This window comes from Haematobia irritans, chromosome 3 (assembly GCF_050003625.1).
Source record: "Haematobia irritans isolate KBUSLIRL chromosome 3, ASM5000362v1, whole genome shotgun sequence".
Classification (NCBI taxonomy): Eukaryota; Metazoa; Arthropoda; class Insecta; order Diptera; family Muscidae; genus Haematobia; species Haematobia irritans.
Genome location: NC_134399.1, coordinates 71,138,459 through 71,162,710, shown reverse-complemented (window position 1 = coordinate 71,162,710; position 24,252 = coordinate 71,138,459). Strand labels below are relative to the sequence as shown.

Genomic DNA, 24,252 nt, shown 5'->3' with positions numbered 1-24,252 from the left:
GAGTATTAGCTTGGATTCTTTTTGAACCCAACCTAAATCACACAAATGTTTTTTTTTTTTGTTAAATTTCAATTCAGATTTTAACAGAAACACAGCACACAGCAAAAAATTTGGAAGTTCTTCTAAAGGCATAACTTTAAAAGCACTTCCAAAAATGTCCTCCCAAATATGTTCTTTATTTTAACTGCACAGGAAGTTCTTTGAATTCAATTTTTTATAACTCGTTTTTTTCCTATTTTTAACTTTTTTTGTTTCAAATGGATTAAAAACAGAGTAAGAATTAATAAAATGGAACAAGTTATTAAAATTTTGTCGATAAAAATGCTAAATCCATTAAGGAAAAATTGCGAATTTTTCAAAATATTTGAGGTCAAACGTTTCAGACAAGCGTTAGAGTGCTTTGAAAATCATACAAAATTTTAAAAAAATTTTTATTGGGCAAAATATCACAAAATTTTTTAATTCACATCGAAAACACTGAATTCAGATCACACCCTGAAAGGTGATTCAAATTCAGTGCAATGGCTGTTGAAATGCTGGACATCCGTCCTATGACAAGTCCAAGTTAAATTCATCGCTTCTGCGCCAATTTTGCACCACTTCCGTATCCAAAAAGAACATTTTCACTACATTTTTGGCGACGCTTTTTTTGCTGGGTGTATAACAAAAGGTTTCTAGTAGTTATACTGAATACTGTCATCCACAATCGAGTTACTTGGTTTGTGGTAACATTTTCCGATGACAAGACATCTTAACACTTCACAACATTGTCTTATCTTGTCTTGTCGAAGACAGTTCATTTTAACCCAGCAAAAAAATTTGGAAGTTCTTCTCAAGGCACAACTTTAAAAGAGCTTCCAAAAATGCCCTCCCAAAGATGTTCTTTATTTTAACTGCACAGGAAGTTCATTTGAGTTAATTTTTTATAACTCGCTTTTTTCATATTTTTAATGGGAAAGTTATTTTTTGTTGTTTCAAATAGATTAACAAGTATATACGGCCGTAAGTTCGGCCAGGCCGAAGCTTATGTACCCTCCATCATGGATTGCGTAGAAACTTCATCTAAACACTGCCATCCACAATCGAATTACTTAAGTTGCGGTAACGCTTGCCGATGGCAAGGTATCTTAAAGCCTCTTAACACCATCTTCTAAATTGTATGTAAGTCCATACGTGGTATATATTAAATCAAAAAAGATCGATCCAATACGTATATAATTCAGTTTGACAAAGTAGACATAAAATTTTGACAAAATTTTCTTCATAAATAAAATTTTAACAAAATTTTCTATTTTCACAAAATTTTCTATAGAAATAAAAATTTTGACAAAATTTTCTATAGAAAGAAAATTTTGTCAAAAATTTCTACAGAAATAGAATTTTAACAAAATTTTCTATAGAAATAAACTTTTGACAAAATTATATATATAGAAATAAAATAAAAATAGAAATAAAATCTTGGTAGATTATTTTTGGCTCGAGTGGCAACCATGATTATGAACCGAATAAAATTTGAACAAAATTTTCTATAGAAATAAAATTTTGACAAAATTTTCTATTGAAATAAAATTTTGACAATGATGAAAATTTTATTATGAACCGAATAAAATTTTAACAAAATTTTCTCTAGAAATAAAATTTTGACAAAATTTTGTATAGAAATAAAATTTTGACAAAATTTTCTATAGAAATAAAATTTTGACAAAATTTTCTATAGAAATAAAATTTTGGTAGATTATTTTTGGCTCTAGTGGCAACCATGATTATGAACCGATATGGACATATTTTTGGGTGATTGGACCAATTTTGGTATGGTTGTTAGCGACCATATACTAACACCACGTGCCCAATTTGAACCGGATCGGATGAATTTTGCTCCTCCAAGAGGCTCCGGAGGTCAAATCTGGAGAATGTTTTATATGGGGGCTATATATAATTATGGACCGATATGGACCAATTCTGGCACGGTTGTTAAAGATCATATACTAACACCATGTTCCAAATTACAACCGGATTGGATGAAATTTGCTTCTCTTGGAGACTTCGCAATCAAATCTGGGGATCGGTTTATATGGGGGCTATATATAATTATGAACCGATGTGGACCAATTTTTGCATGGTTGTTAGAGACCATATACCAATATCATGTACCAAATTTCAGCCGGATCGGATGAAATATGCTTCTCTTAGAGGCTCCACAAGCCAAATCTGGGGATCGGTTTATATGGGGGCTATATATAATTATGGACCGATGTGAACCAATTTTTGCATGGTTATTAGAGACCATATACCAACACCATGTACCAAATTTCAGCCGGATCGGATGAAATTTGCTTCTCTTTTAGGCTCCGCAAGCCAAATCTGGGGATCGGTTTATATGGGGGCTATATATAATTATGGACCGATGTGGACCAATTTTTGCATGGTTGTTAGAGACCATATACCAACACCATATACCACATTTCAGCCGGATCGGATGAAATATGCTTCTGTTAGAGGCTCCACAAGCCAAATCTGAAGGTCCCTTTATATGGGGGCTATACGTAAAAGTGGACCGATATGGCCCATTTTCAATACCATCTGACCTACATCGATAACAACTACTTGTGCCAAGTTTCAAGTCGATAGCTTGTTTCGTTCGGAAGTTAGCGTGATTTCAACAGTCGGACGGACGGACGGACATGCTTAGATCGACTCAGAATTTCACCACGACCAAGAATATATATACTTTATGGGGTCTTAGAGCAATATTTCGATGTGTTACAAACGGAATGACAAAGTTAATATACCCCCATCCTATGATGGAGGGTATAAAAACAGATTAAGATTTAATAACATGGTCCAAATTATTAAAATTTAGCCGAAAAAAATTTTAAAACCTTTCCAGAAAAATTGCGAATTTTTGAAAACATTTGATGACAAACGTTCCAGACAAGCGTTATAATGCATTAAAAATCATAAAAAAATTTAAAAACTATTTATTTGTCAAAATATCACAAAATTACTTAATTCACATCCAAAACACTGAATTCACCTCACACTTTAAGAAGTGATTCACCTCACACTTTAAGAAGTGATGGACATCCGTCCTATGACAAGCCCATGTTAAATTCATTGCTTCTGCGTCAATTTGGCACCACTTTCGAATCCAAAAAGAATATTCTCACTACTTTTTTGGCGACACTTTTCTTGCTGGGAAGTTAATAGTAGGTTAAGTACCTATCGGTTTATATAGAGGAGTTTATAAATAATTATAAGCCGATATGGACCAATTTCCAAGTTGTAGTTAGTGCTCATATTTCAAGCGATTCGGATGAAATTTGCTCCTCCAAGAGGCTCCGGAAGTTAAATATGGGGATCGACTTGTATAAGGTTGAAATTAACTCTTCCTAGGGCATGCAGATGTCAAATCTGGTGATTGGTTTATATGGTGACTACATAGAGTTATGGACCGATATGAATCAAATTTTGTATCGATTTTAGAGGGACTATACTAATATCAAATTTTGACCGAATCGAATGAAATTTGTTCATACAAGTGTTTCCGGAAGTCAGAACTGGTAAAACCGAGCCAAGTTTCCAGTCGATTTCAATAAATTTCACCCTGACCCATGATATATACTTTATGAGGTCTGCAACCAATATTAAGATGTTTTACAAACGGAATGACAAAGTTTGTATACCCCCTCCTATGGTTGAGGGTATAAACATATTTGTGATATTTTTCCGTCATATATTTAAGAAAGTATGTCCAAATGTAAACTATGTCTAAATTTCAAACGATATGGTCATTAGGGCCATAAAAACCATTTACGTTATGCTATATTCGTTAACGATCGATCGACCGATTATAAATATAAGGTGGCTGATATAATTTTTTGTTTAAAAGCCAAAAAAGTCGTATGTCCGACAGACAATCGTAAGTTTTCGACCTCAGACGCCCTCAAAAAAAACAAATTAACCCTATGTGGCACTAAATCCAATTCTATTTTAGTCCAAGGAATTATTATGTTTTTAGAAAGTTTTCTCGAATTTAATAATCTTTTGAGAACGCTAATTAAATGAACAAAAAAAAGGACACAATTATAGAAAAATGAAGCATAAAGATTTACTAACTTCGTGTCTTCCTCAAAATAGTTCAATATTTCTTAAAATTTGTAAATTTTAACAATAACACTAGTTTACAAAATACAATTTTTTTCATGTACATTTGATGCTAGGTGACTTTTCTTATGTATTTTGATCTGCTAAATTCGAAAATGAAGGTGTGTTCGTCATATCAATACCTTGCATTCAAGACCAACAACGATATAATCGGACATTTTTAGCTCGAGATATAATTTGTTTAGTGAAAAAAGGCTGAAAAACTAAAAAAATGGGATATCTCAAGAACTGTTCCATAAAAAAAGATTTTATCTTCATTTTCGAATTCAGCAAATCAAAATACGTACTACCGTAGTGCAATGGTTACCATGTCCGCCTTGCATACACAAGGTCGTGGGTTCGATTCCTACTTCGACCGATCACCAAAAAGATTTTCAGCGGTGGATTATCCCACCTCAGTAATGCTGGTGATATTTCTGAGGGTTTCAAAACTTCTCTAAGTGGTTTCACTGCAATGTGGAAAGCCGTTCGGACTCGGCTATAAAAAGGAGGTCCCTTGTCATTGAGCTTAACATGGAATCGGGCAGCACTCAATGATAAGAGATAAGTTCACCATTGTGGTATCACAATGGACTGAATAGTCTAAGTGAGCCTGATACATCGGGCTGCCACCTAACCAAAATCAAATGTACATTTTCAGTGTAAACTTGTGTAATGTGCCCATTCGTATGGCACTAAAGACATTTTTGCAATTTTTCCTTCCCACTACGAAATTTTCTTTAACAAGTTAAAACCACAAAATAGTTTATATCTTATAGATTTTCTTGAAATTGTCGAAAAATATTTACTTATTTTTGCGAAATCAGCGAAATTATCCTTCACGGTGCGTTCATTTTTTATACCCTTCACCACTACTGTGGTACAGGGTATAATAAGTTTGTGCATTTGTATGTAACGCCAAGAAGGAGTAATCATAGACCAACCTTTTAGTATACGGATCGGCTTAGAATTAAATTCTGAGTCGATTTAGCGATGTCCGTCTGTCTGTCTGTCCGTCTGTCTGTTCGTCTGTCTGTCTGTCTGTCTGTTGATGTATTTTTGTGTGCAAAGTACAGCTCGCAGTTTTAGTCCGATTGTCCTAAAATTTGGTATAGGGTCCTGTTTCGGCTCAAAGACGATCCCTATTGATTTTGGAAAAAATCGGTTCAGATTTAGATATAGCTGCCATATATATTTTTCGCCGATCTAGCCATAATTGGCGTGTATATCAACCGATCTTCCTCAAATTCCGTACATCCGAATATTTTATGGGTCTCGAAAAACTTGCAAAATACCAGCCAAATCGGTTCAGATTTAGATATAGCTCTCATATATAGCTTTCGCCCGATTTACACTCATTTGCCCCAAGAGGCCAATTTTTAACTCCGATTTGGTTGAAATTTTGCACAGTGAGTAGAATTAGCATTGTAACTATGCGTGCCGAATTTGGTTGAAATCGGTTCAGATTTGGATATATCTCCCATGTATAGCTTTCGCCCGATTTACACTCATATGACCACAGAAGCCAATTTTTTGCTCCGATTTAGTCGAAATTTTGCACAGGGAGTAGAATTAGCATTGTAACTATGCGTGCCAAATTTGGTTGAAATCGGTTCAGATTTAGATATATCTCCCATGTATAGCTTTCGCTCGATTTACACTCATATGACCACAGAGGCCAATTTTTAACTCCGATTTAGTTGAAATTTTGCACAGGGAGTAGAATTAGCATTGTTACTATGCGTGCCAAATTTGGTTGAAATCGGTTCGGATTTAGATATAGCTCCCATATATATGTTTTTCCGATTTCGACAAAAATGGTCAAAATACCAACATTTTCCTTGTAAAATCGCCACTGCTTAGTCGAAAAGTTGTAAAAATGACTCTAACTTTCCTAAACTTCTAATACATATATATCGAGCGATAAATCATAAATAGACTTTTGCAAAGTTTCCTTAAAATTGCTTCAGATTTAAATGTTTCCCATATTTTTTTTTTACTAACATTGTGTTCCACACTAGTGCATTAGCCGACTTAAATTTTGAGTCTATAGATTTTGTAGAAGTCTATCAAATTCTTCCAGATCGAGTGATATTTAAATGTATGTATTTGGGACAAACCTTTATATATAGCCCCAAACACATTTGACGGATGTGATATGGTATCGAAAATTTAGATCTACAAAGTGGTGTAGGGTATAATATAGTCGGCCCCGTCCGACTTTAGACTTTCCTTACTGTTTTTTTTTTTTTTTTGGTGTTCGAGAAGATAACATGGTTGCGATAAACTATCTTTTTTTTATACCCACCACCATAAAATGGTGATAGGGGTATGATAAGTTAGTCATTCCGTTTGTAACACATCGAAATATCGATTTCCGACTATATAAAGTATATATATTCTTGATCAGGGAGAAATTCTAAGACGATATAACCATGTCTGTCTATCTGTCTAGCTGTCAGTTGTAATCACGCTACAGTCTTCAATAATGAAGCAATCGTGCTGAAATTTTGCACAAACTCGTCTTTTGTCTGCAGGCAGGTCAAGTTCCAAGATGGGCTATATCGGTCCAGGTTTTGATATACTCCCCATATAAACCGACCTCCCGATTTGGGGTCTTGGGCTTACAGAAATCGTAGTTTTTATCCAATTTACCTGAAATAATAAATCTAGAGGTATTTTAGCACCATAAAATGGTGTGCAAAAAATGGTGAGCATCGGTTCATGATTTGGTTGGTCCCTATATAAACCGAACTCCCGATTTGGGGTCCTGGTCTTATAGAAACCGTAGTTTTTGCCTGAAATCGGTCCATGTTTTGGTATATCCCCCATATAGGCCGATCTGCCGATTTTATTTCTTGGGATTCTAGAATCCGAAGTTTGTTTCCAATTTGCCTGAAATTTGAATTCTAGAGGTATTTTCGGACCATAAAGAGGTGTGCCGAAAACTGTGAGTTTCGGTCCATGTTTTAGTATCGCTCCCCATAAGAACGATCTCCCGATTTAATTCCTTGGGTCTCCAGAAATTGTAGTGTTTATCCGATTTGCCTAAAATTGTAAATATTCCGGTATTTTAGGCTCACAAAAACGGGCATCCAAATTAGTTTTTATCGGTCCACTTGGTAAGGCCTCCATATAGACAGATTTCATTTCTTGGATGTATAGAAGGCGCACTGATCATGGAAATTGCTTGAAACTCAATATAAAATTTCCGGGTGAAAATCTACAGATTTAAGATTTCAAATCAAGACGTTATTTTATAATTTTCTTGCACATTTACATTGTTCTTATAAATCCAGAATCTGATATAGTCTTCATAGGTAAAATCTTTAAATTTATCTTCGGGAAGTGTACTGGTTGAACTGCTGTGCTTGATCTGTCATCAAACCCCGCTGAAATTTCAAAGGAAACCCTAATATTTGATTCATGGTGGTGGCCGGCCGAACTTACTGCTGTATATACTTGGTTTTATTATTTTTTCTTAACTTATTATGTGTACTCTTAGATGAAAAACAGTAGGTATAGCTTTAGCTTTAGTAATCAATAAAGTGAAGTTAAAAATAGGTAAAATATCTTTAGCTCTATATGAAGTTCAAGACAGGTACAATTTCAGTAAAATTTCGCATATTAGATACACAGTCTCACACAAGTTTACATACGGTTAAAGAAATTATATTTTCTTTAAATAATCAAATTTTAAAAAATATGCATATATATCCTTTAGTTTTAGTAAATTATTCCGAAAAACAAAGTATTTGTTAATTTTCTAGAAGATTTTTTTTGGTGTGGGTAATAAACAACAACAAGAAACATATTTAGTTAAGAGGTAAAAAACTCAGGAGTATGTAAACTTGTGTGAGACTGTGTACGTATAAACCAAATTTAAATAAAATTTACTCATTACCTTGGAAAAATATGAACTATTGTTGTAAAATAATAAAACTGTGTACTACATTTGGATAAAACTTATTTGCTAATTTTTGGTTTATGTCATTAAGTAAGCAAAAGATAATTGAAATATATAAACATTTTTTCACACTGGGCAAAACTAAACTAAAATCAGCTCAGTTTCATGAACTAATTAAACTCTTTTCGTTGACTCCTTTTTCTAAGGATAATTATTTAATAAGTAAAAAACTATAAATTATATGGCATTTTCAATAACATTCTGGTAGATCTTAAAAACTGTACAATCTCTCTTTTCTTTGACTTTCTCTCTTTTCTTATTTATTTTGTGAAATTAAATATTAAAAAAAAAACATATTTATAAAATAATTTTAAGAAAAATTAAAAACTCAAAAAGGAATAATTAAAAAACAAATACTCTCTACCTCTGTCTCTCTTCCTCCTAAATACAAAAGAACAAACAAAAAACCACCAACAACATGTAGCTTAGAAACAAATCCCTTAGAACTATTTACAGCTATTCCAAGTTAAATTATAATTTATTTTCTTTGTCTTTCTTTTTCTTTAATTTCATAAACATATTTGTGTAAACTGTCCGCAAATCAAAACAAAAACAAAACAAACGAAAAAACGAATGCAAAATTTTGCAATAAACTTAAAAAAAAAACCAAATCAATGGTTCCAACCGTATGTATCTCTGTTTTGTATCTCTACCTGCCGAAACTAAAACCCAAATGTGAATGCCTGCAATGAATGAACGAACGAAATACCGAATGCATCAATCAATCAATTAATCAATGAACACCACAACTACTACTACAACTATCACCATTGGCTGATACTACTATTATGACCCCCTCTAATATTTGAATATCGAACTTTGATTTCAATTGAAACCATATCGTTCGATCAATTAATAATGAACCCAATTTTTTGAAACTAACAACAATCTGAAAATGACCAACCCTATTGTTGATAATGTATAATTCAAATTCAAAATATCATTCAAACCACATTAGGTTTCATGATGAAGAACATGCAAATCTCCTCAACGCTATGTGGCTGATAGCAATAACATTTTTAAGTGTTGGTTTTGGTGATATTGTACCGAATACATACTGTGGACGCGGTATTGCCGTCAGTACAGGAATAATGGTGAGTTTCCGTTCTAAGTGTGTGTGTGAGAGAGAGTTTATGTGTGTAGCTAGCTATGTCACAAGAAATAAACATCCGAAAATAGAAAATACAACCGGAAATCTTACGGACAACTATCTCTGACATATATGGAAGATATAATTTTATTTTTAACAGCAACTAACTAATCTTTGTAAATTTATTTCCGGCCAACGTTGGCATACTAACACACATACAAACAAACGAAATGTCTGACATTGTGTTGATAATGTCTACAGCTCTCTATATACGATTTCCGAATTTCCGACTGACAGTAAACATGTTTGGCATACAAAATAACATTTGGCCGTCGACGCCGCAAAGACAAGAAAACACACAAGGACATTGAAAAGGACATTCTTTTTGTACAAACAAAAATTTGTATTTACCAAAACACATGAATACGCAAGGGTATTTTGCCAAGCCTTTTAGCCATTTTAATTATATGACATTCTACCTTACAGCTGGCACGTATTTAGATAAATCGTAAGTATAAATTTTATTATAAATATTTTTTTAATAAAAATTATAAATATTTTTTTACTAATTTTTTTTTATAATTATTATAAAAAGTGAAAAACTAAATGCTGATTAAATCAAGATAACGAATTGCGCGTTTTTTCTCGGGAATTCGTGGGATTTTGTCATATTTTCGATTCGGCTTTTCTCGAAATTAAGTGCTGGAATTTCATCGTTGTATTTTATATAATACCATAAATACTACAAACATGATTCTTAATACCACTGAGTTAATTTAGATTTACGGTACGGCCACACTAGGCAAATATTTGACAGAACTTGTAACAGAACGCAGTCGAATGGTTTTTAACTCATATTGGATATAGTACATCACGACAAGAGTATTTTCCAACAAGTATATACGGCCGTAAGTTCGGCCAGGCCGAAGCTTCTGTTCCCTCCACCATGGATTGCGTAGAAACTTCTACTGAAGACTGTCATCCACAATCGAATTACTTGGGTTGCGGTAACACTTGCCCATGGCAAGGTATCTTAAAACTTCCTAACACCGTAATATATACCACATGGTCCATACGTGGTATATATTAAGCTAAAAAAGGCAGATTAAATACGTATATAATTAAGTTTAAAGTTTCTATAGAAATAAAATTTTGACAAAATAAAATTTTGACAACATTTTCTATAGAAGTAAAGTTTGGAAAAAATATTCTATAGAAATAAAATTTGGAAAAAATTTTCTATAGAAATAAAATTTGGATAAAATTTTCTATAGAAATAAAATTTTGACAAAATTTTCTATAGAAATAACATTTTGACAATGTTTTCTATAAAAATAAAATTTTGGTACATTATTTTTGGCTCGAGTGGCAACCATGATTATGAACGGATATGGACCAATTTTTGTGTGATTGGGGATCGGCTATATATAACTATAGACCGATACGGACCAATTTTGGCATGGTTATTAGCGGCCTTATACTAACACCACGTTGCAAATTTCAACCGGATCGGATGAATTTTGCTCCTCCAAGAGGCTCCGGAGATCAAATCTGAGGAACGGTTTATATGGGGGCTATATATAATTATGGACCGATATGGACCAATTCTTGCGTGTTTGTTAGAGACCACATTCTAACACCATGTTCCAAATTTCAACCGGATCCGATGAATTTTGCTCCTCCAAGAGGCTCCGGAGGACAAATCTGGGAATCGATTTATGTTATATGGGGACTATATATAATTATGGACCGATATGGACCAATTCTTGCATGGTTGTTAGAGACCATATACAAACACCACGTACCAAATTTCAACCGGATCGGAAGAATTTTGCTCCTCTAAGAGGATCCGGAGGTCATATCTGGGGATCTGCTTATATGGGGGCTATATATATTTATGGGTCGATGTGAACCAATTTTTGCATGGTCATTAGGGAACATATACCAACACCATGTACCAAATTTCCGCCGGATCGGATGAAATTTGCTTCTTTTAGAGGCTCCGCAAGCCAAATCGGGGGATCGGTTTATATGGGTGCTATATATAATTATGGACCGATGTGGACCAATTTTCGCATGGTTGTTAGAGACCACATACTAACACCATGTACCAAATTTCAGCCGGATCGGATGAAATTTGGTTCTCTTAGAGCAATCGCAAACCAAATTTGGGGCTCCGTTTATATGGGGGCTATACGTAAAAGTGGACCGATATAGACCAATTTTTGCATGGTTATTAGAGAGCATATACTAACATCATGTACCAAATTTCAACCAGATCGGATGAAATTTGTTTCTCTTAGAGCAATCGCAAGCCAAATTTGGGGGTCCGTTTATATGGGGGCTATACGTAAAAGTGGACCGATATGGCCCATTTACAATACCATCCGACCTACATCAATAACAACTACTTGTGCCAAGTTTCAAGTCGATAGCTTGTTTCGTTCCGAAGTTAGCGTGATTTCAACAGACGGACGGACGGACGGACGGACGGACATGCTCAGATCGACTCAGAATTTCACCACGTCCCAGAATATATATACTTTATGGGGCCTTAGAGCAATATTTCGATGTGTTACAAACGGAATGACAAAGTTAATATACACCCATCCTATGGTGGAGGGTATAAAAAGGCCGATTAAATACGTATATAATTAAGTTTGACAAAATTTTCTATTGAAATAAAATTTAGAGACCATATACTAACACCACGTACCAAATTTCAACCGAATCGGATGAATTTTGCTCCTCCAAGAGGTTCCGGAGGTCAAATCTGGGGATCGATTTATATGGGGGCTATATATAATTATGGGCCGATATGGACCAATTTTTGCATGGTTGTTAGAGACGATATACTAATACCATGTACCAAATTTCAGCCGGATCGGATGAAATTTGCTTCTCTTAGAGGATCCGAAAGTCAAATCTGGGGATCGGTTTATATGGGGGCTATATATAATTATAGACCAATATGGACCAATTTTCGCATGGTTGTTAAAGAACATGTACCAACACCATGTACCAAATTTCAATCGGATCGGATGAATTTCGCTCCTCTAAGAGGCTCCGCAGTTCAAATCTGGGAATCGGTTTATATGGGGGCTATATATAATTATGGACCGATGTGGACCAATTTTTGCATGGTCATTAGAGACTATATACTAACATCATGTACCAAATTTCAACCAGATCGGATGAAATTTGCTTCTCTTAGAGCAATCGCAAGCCAAATTTGGGGGTCCGTTTATATGGGGGCTATACGTAAAAGTGGACCGATATGGCCCATTTACAATACCATCCGACCTACATCAATAACAACTACTTGTGCCAAGTTTCAAGTCGATAGCTTGTTTCGTTCGGAAGTTAGCGTGATTTCAACAGACGGACGGACGGACGGACATGCTCAGATCGACTCAGAATTTCACGACGACCCAGAATATATATACTTTATAGTTGTTTATGTTATTTTGAACATAAACCCTATTTTATCCCACATTTGAAACTAAAAATCCCCAAATACAAACATTTCGATATATAATGATGATTTGCCAATCGAACAAACTTATTTTCGCCGCGAAGAATTTCCCTGTCATCATTAGACTTCCGCAAAATCTTTTTTGTCGTCTGTCTCATTTGCCTGTTAGAGTTACTCTGGTAAGAGTCACAGAAAAAAAATAAAATCCAAAACTTAGAATACCATCCTAATCCACTTGTTTTCCATTTTTGTGGTTTTATTTTGTATCGTTTTTGGAATCAAATCTCCACTGTTTCTTACGAGGAACCAAATCAATATTCATTGGGAATTATTGACTTGGTGGTTTGCTCACGAGCCGTCCTTCTCTTCCCGCAGATTGGTTGCATCCCATTTTCATTCCCCTCCAGCGGATTGTCATCCTCATCACTTAAACATTTGGTCCAATTCGAACCAGATCTACATATCAGCACATCTACATCATTGGAGTACTCTCTGAGAGATTTTTTGATTCCACCGTTCCACAAAGCCGTTATCCGAGGAAAACAGGTTGGTGTACTTTGTTTTTTGTGTCTCTTAGTCATTCATAGAACAAGTGTGATAGAGTGAGCTAAATTAATATAGACGCGCATTGGAAATAATATATTTTGGCTACAAAAAAAAAAAAAGAAAGACGAAATTTTTTCGAAAAGTCTGAAAAGAAAACAGAAGCCAGGCTTCAATACATATAAAAATTAAAATAAAAATATACATATAAAAAATAAGATCAAATCAAAAAGAATATTGGCAGCTGAAGAAGAAAAAAACTCGGGCATCACAGTTTAAATCAACTACAAACATCTAGCTAATGGAGTTTGTATACGTTCTACCGAATTTTTTATAATTATTCCTGCTTAGTGGTGAGTCTGTGAAATTAACATATAGATATAAATACGTAAAGTCCACACGTGGGTCTGAATATTCGGCAGGCCATCTCTGCAAGCGACGCTCTAACAACCACACAAATGCTATGCGGTGACCAGTAGCAGCCTCTGTTAAAAAAAAAAAAAAACATTGCATTGTTGTTGCTACTCGAGTTACCATTTATGTATGCCTATTCCTTACAGCTCCCTTTACATTCTCCACCAGTTCCCTTGATTGTTCCCTTCTACCGTTTCATTAACCTCTCCCCGCTTGTCTGTTTCTTCACACTCTTGTCCCAACCGTCACTCTCACTCACTCCACACTTCAATATCAATCGGTATTTGAGCTCCATATTTTCTCTTCTCCAACCTTCTCCCTCTTGTAGAAGTGAATATTGCCCCTCTTTCTTCCATATCTATGTGGAATTTATTTATTTTGAATTTATTTAAGAAAAGAGATCATTGTGGTTAATATGGTATTTGTGATATACCTAATGAACTATATTTTTTAAGTATAATATGATATTAATTGATTTAAAATTAATATTTGCAATATATATTTTTGTGTAATTCATATATTGTGGATTTAAGGCTGGTAAAAGAAATAGTCTCATGCGTGTTTTTACGTATTTATTTTGGTTTTCAGTAATACTATATACCTGCCTTTCTACCATAACATTTTTCCCACTTGAGGGGAGTATAACTTTGCGAATATTTCAACATTAATTGAATGCTTTGTGTAGCCATAATAGTTTTTGGGAACCCAGAATTTCGTACGTGTGCTGTGGTTTTTCCATCACTGCTGCACTTCATTGTCCATTATCCATTTCATTTCTATGAGAGGTTCTCCCATTTGTGTTGTCTCTCACAACTACATCGCTATCATAGCAAGCAGAGCTGTAAGCAGCACTGTCGTTGAACATTAAGTCTTCCTCTTCTTTGTATCTTTCTCGGGTCATTGAACTTCGAGTGAAAGATTTCTCCGATCAGCTGTTCGAAATAGTATACATCACACTGCTGCTAGAAAGTATGCATATACTTTGAGATTATCCTCATTTTATGTGATCGAATGATGAGTAATTCGTATCTGGTTGCTATGAAATTTTGCTTTTTGCTGTTTTAATATATCTGAGATATATAATTTCTAGCTACTGTTCCACATACACTGAAAAAAACGTGCCTTTGCTCTATCAGTTTGTGGACAGCAGCAAAAGCTCTGTATTCACCCGTATTAATATTCGGAAGGCTTATTGATTTTCTTGTTCGTGATATCCGTGCATAGTGATCATTGGGATCAGGATATTAATATATTCGACTTTGGACAAATACACACTCGTCCAAAGAAGTCGCCCGCCAGATACAGATCTTTTTTCAGTGTGGTGAACCAGAGATTGTTTGAGTTCTTTTTTTTAATTCTCAGTCTGTTCGTAACCAATTTCTTTGATCTTATGGAGGTTTATGCTGTCAACGCGAACTTTTGGGCTGGCTTGGAATTTTTTGTCGAATAAGAATTATAAGTGAATATGGTCCATATTGCTGAAGTTGAGTCCATCCATACTTTCTTGCGCAGTACTGATCTTGTTTTGAACCGATAGTGTCAGACGGCTAATTTTTAGTTTAGAAACCCTCACCAATATCTATCCATGTTGAGGTGATTTCTTTTCGGAGTATCATTCTAGTGAGCGTCATTGGGACCTTTCTAGGAACGATATTGTAATATTGCCATAAAGGACTTTTTTGTGATTAGCTCCAGGGATAAAATTTATCCGGATTTTATTATTGGTGACTTGTCCGTAGTCTAAAAATAGGCATCTACCACTGGATACTGAGATATATCCTTATACATACGTATTGATTTCCAATTTTCATTTTGATTTAAAATTCTTGGTTCACTGGGACCCAAGGTGATTCATATCCGTACCCACTTCTTGATTGAGGACATATTATTTTGTGATTGTTATTAGAACATTCTGAAGGTTTTCGGCGTTGTCGCCCACCATAATTGCCAAAATTTCTTCAAAGAGTCTACGATTCATCTTCGTAGATTTTTATTCTTGATTTTGTGTTTAAGGCTCAACACACTCATTGTGCGAAATGTCTCTTGACAAATTTATTCGTTCAGCCGATAGATTAGTCGAGTTCGAGGCCATCCTTAAGGACAAGAAAACGCAACTCGGTTCCAAGTTTGTGATTGATACGTATAAAGAGGAGTCGAGGGACTTATGGGAAAAGTTGAAACCCATCTATGATGAATGTCTCGCAGGCATCGAACTTGAGGCGGCCGAAGGGGCTCAAGATCCCGATGCAACTGCTAAGGAAAAGGAGGAGATAGCCACTGCGAAAGCCGCCGAGATTGAGATGGTCAAATCGAAATTCAGCAACGCCTTTGCGACTTATTGCCGTTGTGTTGACCACCTAAGCACTTTGCTTCAGGATGTGAATGCTCCAAGCCTTGAACCGGGCCCAACGTCGGTCCAAGGCTTCAAACTTCCACCTTGCGAGGTCCCATTGTTTAGTGGTGACTATGCTTCATGGCCCACTTTTCGCGATATTTTCACTGCGGTATGCATAAAAAATCCTAGACTTAGTTCTGTTGAAAAATTGTTTCACTTGTACCAAAGAACGAAAGGGGAACCAAACGATATTGTGACAAAGTTGCCACTGACTAATGAAAACTTTTCTATAGCTTGGAAGAATCTAACCCAACGTTATGAGAATAAAAGGATTTTAGTGAATATTCAATTAAAGAGTCTTTTCAACTTGTCCAATATCAATTCCGAATCCAGTGTGACCCTCAAGGGACTACAAAGGGATATTAATGGGTGCATATCCCTTTTGGAACTGTATGGCATAGACGTAGAGAGTTGGGATCCAATTTTTGTCTTCGTTTGTTGCAATAAGCTTCCGGATGTGACACTAACATTATGGGAGCAGACCCTGGAAGACAAGACACAGCTTCCGAAGTGGTCAGATCTCAATTCTTTTTTGACGAATCGTCATCGAACATTAGAATCCGTAACTGAAATCCGAAGAAAAGATTCAAATGCTCATAATTCCAGTTCGAGGATGACTTCTGGCCATACGTTTGTTTCAAAGGGTGGTGGTAAAAACGTGAAGACCTTTCAGAACAAGGTTACGGAGCCCGTATGTCGCTTATGTCCGAATGAAAGCCATGGTTTTCGAAAATGTCAAAAATTTCTTGGCATGACTCCGAATCAGAGACTTAAGGAAATTAAGAAGTGTAATTTGTGTCTTAATTGTTTTTCGAAAGTTCATTCAGTGAAAAATTGCAGCAGTAAATATTCCTGTTTCAAATGCAATGGAAAACACCATACACTCCTTCATCGCGAACAGAATCAGGTAACTCCGGCTCAATCCAACGCTAAGACTACCACTGCTATATCTCCAGCATCGACTTCTGTAGATAACAGGGTCCCTTCTATACAGTCCACTAGCAAAAGTGTGGGAGTTGTGCAAAACTGTTTCGCAAGCCAATCTAAGGCTGTGCTTTTAGGTACAGCTATGGTGAAGATATGTCATAATGGTTTGACATTTCTTGCACGAGCGTTGGTGGATTCGGGGTCGGAAGGAACTTTTATATCCGAAAGACTTTTTAATAATCTGAAACTTCCGTTTAGACGAACATCAGCCACTATATCCGGGTTGAACAATACGACATCCGCTTCAGTTCAAAGGGAATGTAGGTTTATACTGTCTTCGAACATTGACGATAGTTTCGAGATATCCGTTTCGGCCCTGGTTGTTCCTCAATTGTCAGGAAGCTTACCATCGAGAACTATAAATCCGTCCGCATTGGCTGAGATGCCGGATATGCCACTGGCAGATCCCCGATTTTTTGAGAGTTCGCGAATAGACCTCTTGATAGGTGGAGATATACTTCCGTCCGTGATGTTGTCCGGCGTTCGTAGACACATTTGTGGAACTTTGATTGCGCAAGAGACAGTTTTTGGTTGGGTCCTTACGGGTCCTATTCCCAGTGAATACACCAATCCATGTCCCAAAACTTTGTCCTATTTTTGCGAAATATCTTTGGATAAAGAGATTTCTCGGTTCTGGGAGGTAGAAGACATCCCACGGAAAACTTTTCTCTCTCCTGACGAACAATTTTGTGAAGATTTATATGCCGCCACCACCACTAGAAATAGTGAGGGTCGATATATTGTCCATCTACCATTCAAAAATAATTTTCCTCAAAAAATTGACATTGGTGAATCACGAAAAATCGCCATGGCTCAGTTCTTTAGAAACGAAGCCCGTCTTCTTCGAACACCTAACTTCAAGATGGAATACGATCGTGTTCTTGAAGAGTATCAAACATTGTGCCATATGTCCACTGTCTCTCCTCCTAACCCATCTGACTCTTCAAAGCATTACTATCTACCACATCATGCAGTGGTAAGACCCGACAGTACGACTACGAAAGTCCGAGTAGTCTTTAATGCTTCCTCTCCAACATCCAACGGTTTTAGTCTAAATGATGTCCTTCATACGGGTCCTGTATTGCAGCAAGATTTGGTGGTATTCATCCTTAGGTGGAGATTCTTTCGCTATGTCTTCAACGGTGACATAACGAAAATGTATAGGCAAATTTTGGTTCATCCGACGCACAGGGCTTTTCAGCGCATACTATTTCGCCAGAATCCTAACAAATGTGTCCAAGATTATGAACTTGATACGGTCACGTTTGGGGTCAACTGTGCACCATTCCTCGCGATTCGGACTATTTTGCAACTGGCTGACGATGTCCGGGCAGTATATCCCCTTGCTTCCGAGATTCTTTTGAACTCAATGTATGTTGACGACGCCTTAGCTGGAGGACATTCCATCCAGGAAGCCATTAACTCGCGAGACCAATTGATTGCCGCTTTGAAATCCGCAGGGTTCTCTATGAGAAAATGGACATCTAACACGAAAGAAGTCCTTTTAGACATCCCTCCTGATCAACTCCTTTTTGAAGATTTCCTTGAATTTGATCACCGAAGCACTACCAAAACGTTGGGGATACGTTGGAATGCTTCATCGGATTCATTTTTCTTTTCCACAATTGATTTTCCTACTATTTCCACTTACACAAAAAGAGAAGTACTTTCAAGGATTTCAAGACTCTTTGATCCTGCCGGTTGGCTCGCCCCATGTGTTGTTACAGCTAAGATGATAATGCAAAGCATTTGGGCAGAAGGAACTAAATGGGATGAGGAAATTTCCTCCGAATCATTGTCCAGATGGAAATCCTTTGAATCATCATATCCTTTGATAAGTGACATTAGCATTCCGCGATGGTTTGGGTTCACTCCTACGTCCAAGGTCCAATTTCACGGGTTCAGTGATGCGTCGGAAAAGGCGTATGCTGCTGTCATTTACATTCGCATTGTCGAAGATTCTTCCATATTTGTCCATTTGGTCTCATGCAAGACTAAAGTGGCTCCACTCAAGACGATTTCAATTCCGAGACTTGAGCTGTGTGGAGCCACATTACTTTCCGAAATGTTTGATCATCTTATTCCGCAACTAAAAGTTCCCAGCTATTCCATGTTCTGCTGGACCGATTCTACAATTGTTCTGTCTTGGCTGGGAAAACCCCCACATTATTGGTCCACGTTTGTGGCAAATAGAGTGTCAAAAATCACTCAAGTTATCGGTCCGTCTAACTGGTATCATGTGCGGTCGGAATTTAATCCTGCCGACATGGCAAGTCGAGGTTTGAGTCCCCAGGAACTGAGGGACAATAGTATGTGGTGGCAAGGTCCCCAATGGCTCAGCGGTCCTCAAAGAAATTGGCCGAAAACCGACAACAATCCAACAGAGGCTGTAGAAATTGAAAGGAAAGGGATAAAGGTCAATTTCTCGTATTTTAAGGATTTTAATGATATCCTTGATAGATTCTCCTCTCTCCCAAAAGCGATTCGAGTAGTCGCATACATATATAGATTTTTCTATAATACTCATCCAAAACTTCGAATGAACTTCCATAGAGACTCTACGAGTATATCCACTTCTGAAGTATTAACTGTCCAAGATAGGTTAATTTCAATGACTCAAAAGGCAATTTTCCCAAATGAGTATTTAGCCCTCTCCGCTAAAAAGCAAATATCTTCCAGTAGTACTATATCAAGTTTGAATCCATTTCTTGATGCTGAAGGGATAATCCGAATCAGTGGTAGGCTTGTTTCGTCTCCAGCCTTGTCGTACAATGAAAGGCATCCCATTCTTCTTCCCTACAATTGCCGATTTTCACGTTTATTAGTGAAATTTATTCACGAAGTTTCTGTCCACGGGGGAAACCAATTGGTACTCAGAATTCTCCGCTCGAAGTACTGGATTATCAAGGCGAAGAACTTGATTAAGACTACAATTAACAAGTGCAAGCCTTGCGTCATATATAAACATAAATGCCAGAAACAGTTAATGTCCGCATTGCCTCCAGAAAGAGCCGAAACTTCAAGGCCTTTCACTCACACAGGGGTTGACTTTGCTGGGCCTTTCGACATAAAGCATTATACTGGTCGATGTTGTCGCATTACAAAGGGGTACGTGTGCGTTTTTGTATGCTTTTCTACAAAAGCCATCCATCTTGAGGCCACGTCTAATCTTTCCACTGAATGCTTCCTGGCTGCATTCCATAGATTCGTTTCCAGACGCGGTTGTCCTATACATGTCCATTCCGACAATGGTACCAATTTTGTCGGCGCCTCAAGATCATTGGCAAAAGATTTCTTGAAGGCTTCACAGAAGGCTGTCCAATCCAACTATTCTTTTCAAGGTATTACATGGCACTTTATCCCACCTGGAGCACCCCATATGGGGGGGCTTTGGGAAGCGGGTGTAAAAAGTTTCAAGACCCATTTTCGGAAAGTGGCAGGGAACTTTAAACACACTTTTGAGGAATTCCAGACTTTGCTTGCCAGAATAGAAGCTTGTTTAAACTCTCGCCCACTGTGTCCTATGTCCGAAGAGCCATCTGATCTTTCCGCGCTTACTCCTGGTCATTTCCTAATTGGAACTCCAATTTTAGCGCCTCTTGATCCGAATATCCAAGAATCCCCGATGTCCTTAGTTAATAGGTGGCAACGACTGAAAGTTATCCACCAACATTTTTGCCTCCGATGGAAAGAGGAATACATCAAAGAACTTCATAAACGTTACAAGTGGAAGAGGCCAACGGAAAACATATGTAACGATATGATGGTCGTGGTTAGAGATGAAAATCTTCCTCCTAACGAGTGGCGTTTGGGCCGCATTCTAAAAGTTCATCCCGGAAGCGATGGGAGAGTCAGAATTGCCGACGTTTTGACCGAGAGAGGGACTATAACGAGACCGGTTGTTAAATTAGTCGTCCTTCCTATGGATTCCACTTGTTAAATAATTCTCTAAATATGTTAATTTCAATCCAATTTGCTTGTGTCTTAGTAAAATGTATTCTACCATAGGCCATAATGCGTGACAGATCCAACAATACGAAACCCACTGGTTCTTATATATGCCGATTGTGTCGACATCCCCATGCATTGCGTAAATGTAGACGATTTTTGGAAATGAACACCGTCAAACGACTCCAGGTTGTTAATACGTATGGCTATTGCAAAAATTGCCTGGCACACAACCACTCCCAAGGAAGCTGTTTCACAACAACAGGTTGCAGATATTGTCACCAAAACCACCACAGCCTGCTTCATACGCATCAGAGACTCCAATCGTTACGGCGGTCTTCCGCTACAAGACGCCATGAAAATGGGGCATCAACCATAGCAACAACAACGAGACGAGTAAACCAGGCCTCTAGAGTCCCGTCAAAAAATCCTAAGCCTACTCCTTCGACTTCCTAATCTAACAGTCGAGATTTGAAATCCGAACCAACCATGTCCTTATCTACAATACTGAAACAAAACACGATCACTCTGCTTCCTACTGCTCTTGTCCGAATAAAAAACAAGACAGAGAAATACAAGGTCCGCTGTTTATTAGACTCTGGGTCCCAATACAGCCGCATCTCTTCAGCAGTTGTTAACAAATTCCGACTAACGACATATACCTTAAATGACGAGACTCTTTGTCCTACTACGTTAATTTCTACATACGATTCTGATGTAAAAATCGAAGTAACACTACGTGTGAACAACCGAATTTCAATCCACACTCCAGAGCAATCCATTCCAAGGACCTATAAAAAGAGGTTTCTGAACCTCCTATTAGCTGATGAAGAGTTTTACAAATCTGCCTCTATCGACATAATCCTAGGCATAGACATATACTCCCGTATCATTACCGACGGCATCTCAAATCGTTCTGGTCTACCAACGGCTCAAAATACTATATTTGGGTGGACCATTTATGGCAACTGCCCGCTATAGTTATAGTAACAGGGGGTAACCCTGTTTTCCTTAGCGCACAAAAAAAAATCTACCATTCTAGCTCACGTAAATCATATTCTATTGAGACACTTAGCAAAGTCCACACCAACATATATCTTTCAGATACTATAATGAAATATGAATTGTAAATGTATCTAAATCTTAATTGTATCTGTATTATCAATCTACAGTTAAACCTGTACTCACACTAACAAAAATGAATTACTATCTTATATCTTATCTTATTAAATGAATTAATTATAAATTATTCGATCAATGAATTTCCTTAATTAATTACTAAAACGGAAGTCTAAATATGACAATTAAACTTGTTGCAGAGATACTGCAAGAGGGGGCGGAATGTTTATGTTATTTTGAACATAAACCCTATTTTATCCCACATTTGAAACTAAAAATCCCCAAATACAAACATTTCGATATATAATGATGATTTGCCAATCGAACAAACTTATTTTCGCCGCGAAGAATTTCCCTGTCATCATTAGACTTCCGCAAAATCTTTTTTGTCGTCTGTCTCATTTGCCTGTTAGAGTTACACTGGTAAGAGTCACAGAAAAAAAATAAAATCCAAAACTTAGAATACCATCCTAATCCACTTGTTTTCCATTTTTGTGGTTTTATTTTGTATCGTTTTTGGAATCAAATCTCCACTGTTTCTTACGAGGAACCAAATCAATATTCATTGGGAATTATTGACTTGGTGGTTTGCTCACGAGCCGTCCTTCTCTTCCCGCAGATTGGTTGCATCCCATTTTCATTCCCCTCCAGCGGATTGTCATCCTCATCACTTAAACAATAGTCTTAGAGCAATATTTCGATGTGTTACAAACGGAATGACAAAGTTAATATACACCCATCCTATGGTGGAGGGTATAAAAAGCCCGATTAAATACGTATATAATTAAGTTTGACAAAATTTTCTATAGAAATAAAATTTAGAGACCATATACTAACACCACGTACCAAATTTCAACCGAATCGTATGAATTTTGCTCCTCCAAGAGGTTCCGGAGGTCAAATCTGGGGATCGATTTATATGGGGGCTATATATAATTATGGGCCGATATGGACCAATTTTTGCATGGTTGTTAGAGACGATATACTAATACCATGTACCAAATTTCAGCCGGATCGGATGAAATTTGCTTCTCTTAGAGGATCCGAAAGTCAAATCTGGGGATCGGTTTATATGGTATGACGGGGGGTTCACGCACTTGCACAGTTTTACTTTGAAAAATTTAAATTCAGTTTTTTTTTGGAAAAAAGGCAATTGAAAAATTGAAATGCCTTTCATTCATGTGTCAATTGGAAAATAGAAAATTTTCATTCTGTATCGACTTCACAATCATAATAAGTTGCAAGCAAAGATTTTGAAAAAAAAAATAAATAAAGAGAAATTGGTTTTGATTTGCGAATAAGATTTATTGCAATTAGCTGCGAAATACAATTTTTATCTTTAGCCGGTAAGGTTTTTTTTGTGGTTTCGGCCAATATATGATTTAGTGATATTATGGGTAATTTTTGTTTTAGAAATCCTTTAATTTTTTTAAATTTGAATATTGGTTTGACATCATTAAATCACAGGAAGTTGGACAAGGCTGTTATTTGGCCACAGATCTTTTGGATCTGTGGGATGACTATCCCACAGATTGCAAAATTGGCATATGGAATTTTGACATGGCTGAAACGCACAATTAAATTGGATTGTGAAAGAAAAAAAGGCTTTCAAAATGGCAATTAATGCGGCATAAATATCCCAAATTTACCTAAATATCGCAATTCGCTATAAATTACATGAAGCAACAAAGAATCCGGGTATCAAAAGAAAATCATATATAAGGAAATTATTTCTAGAGCCCTGTCTGGCCTACACTTTGAAAAATTACAATCAATATAGATCAACGTTTTCCAGAAAATACTAGGGAGACCGCAAACCTACTCATCTATATATGTATATACTCTTAATTTAAATTATTCTTTTCAAGTTATATTAAGAAACTGTAACTCAAATACTGGTCCACAAGCGCTTGTTGGCTGAGCAACTCAAATAATTTCGTGAGTATTAAAGAATCTTTGTTTTTTTTTTCTTCTTAATTCATTATTAAGATTATTTAAGATTATTCAACTAATTCTGATTTGTTTTCTTGTATTAGAATTTTAAAATATTGAGATAGGCCACTTTGTGCAATTTAACATAATTTTTAATTCCCCTTTAATTTATTTGTTTATCTAGAAATAATTGTCAATATAATGATTCCTAAAAATATGCAATATTATTATTAAAGTAT

The 24,252-nt window shown here is 36.4% G+C and overlaps 1 protein-coding gene across 2 annotated transcripts in view; it reads left to right on the top strand.

The window, feature by feature from the left end:
- Nucleotides 1–24,252, top strand: part of SK (small conductance calcium-activated potassium channel) — a 966,885-nt gene that overhangs the window by 874,253 nt on the left and 68,380 nt on the right. For both annotated transcript variants that reach the window (XM_075300451.1, XM_075300452.1), the window contains one exon: nucleotides 9,069–9,204. In XM_075300451.1, the coding sequence (XP_075156566.1) occupies nucleotides 9,069–9,204 (136 nt within the window). The remainder of the gene's footprint in view (nucleotides 1–9,068; nucleotides 9,205–24,252) is intronic.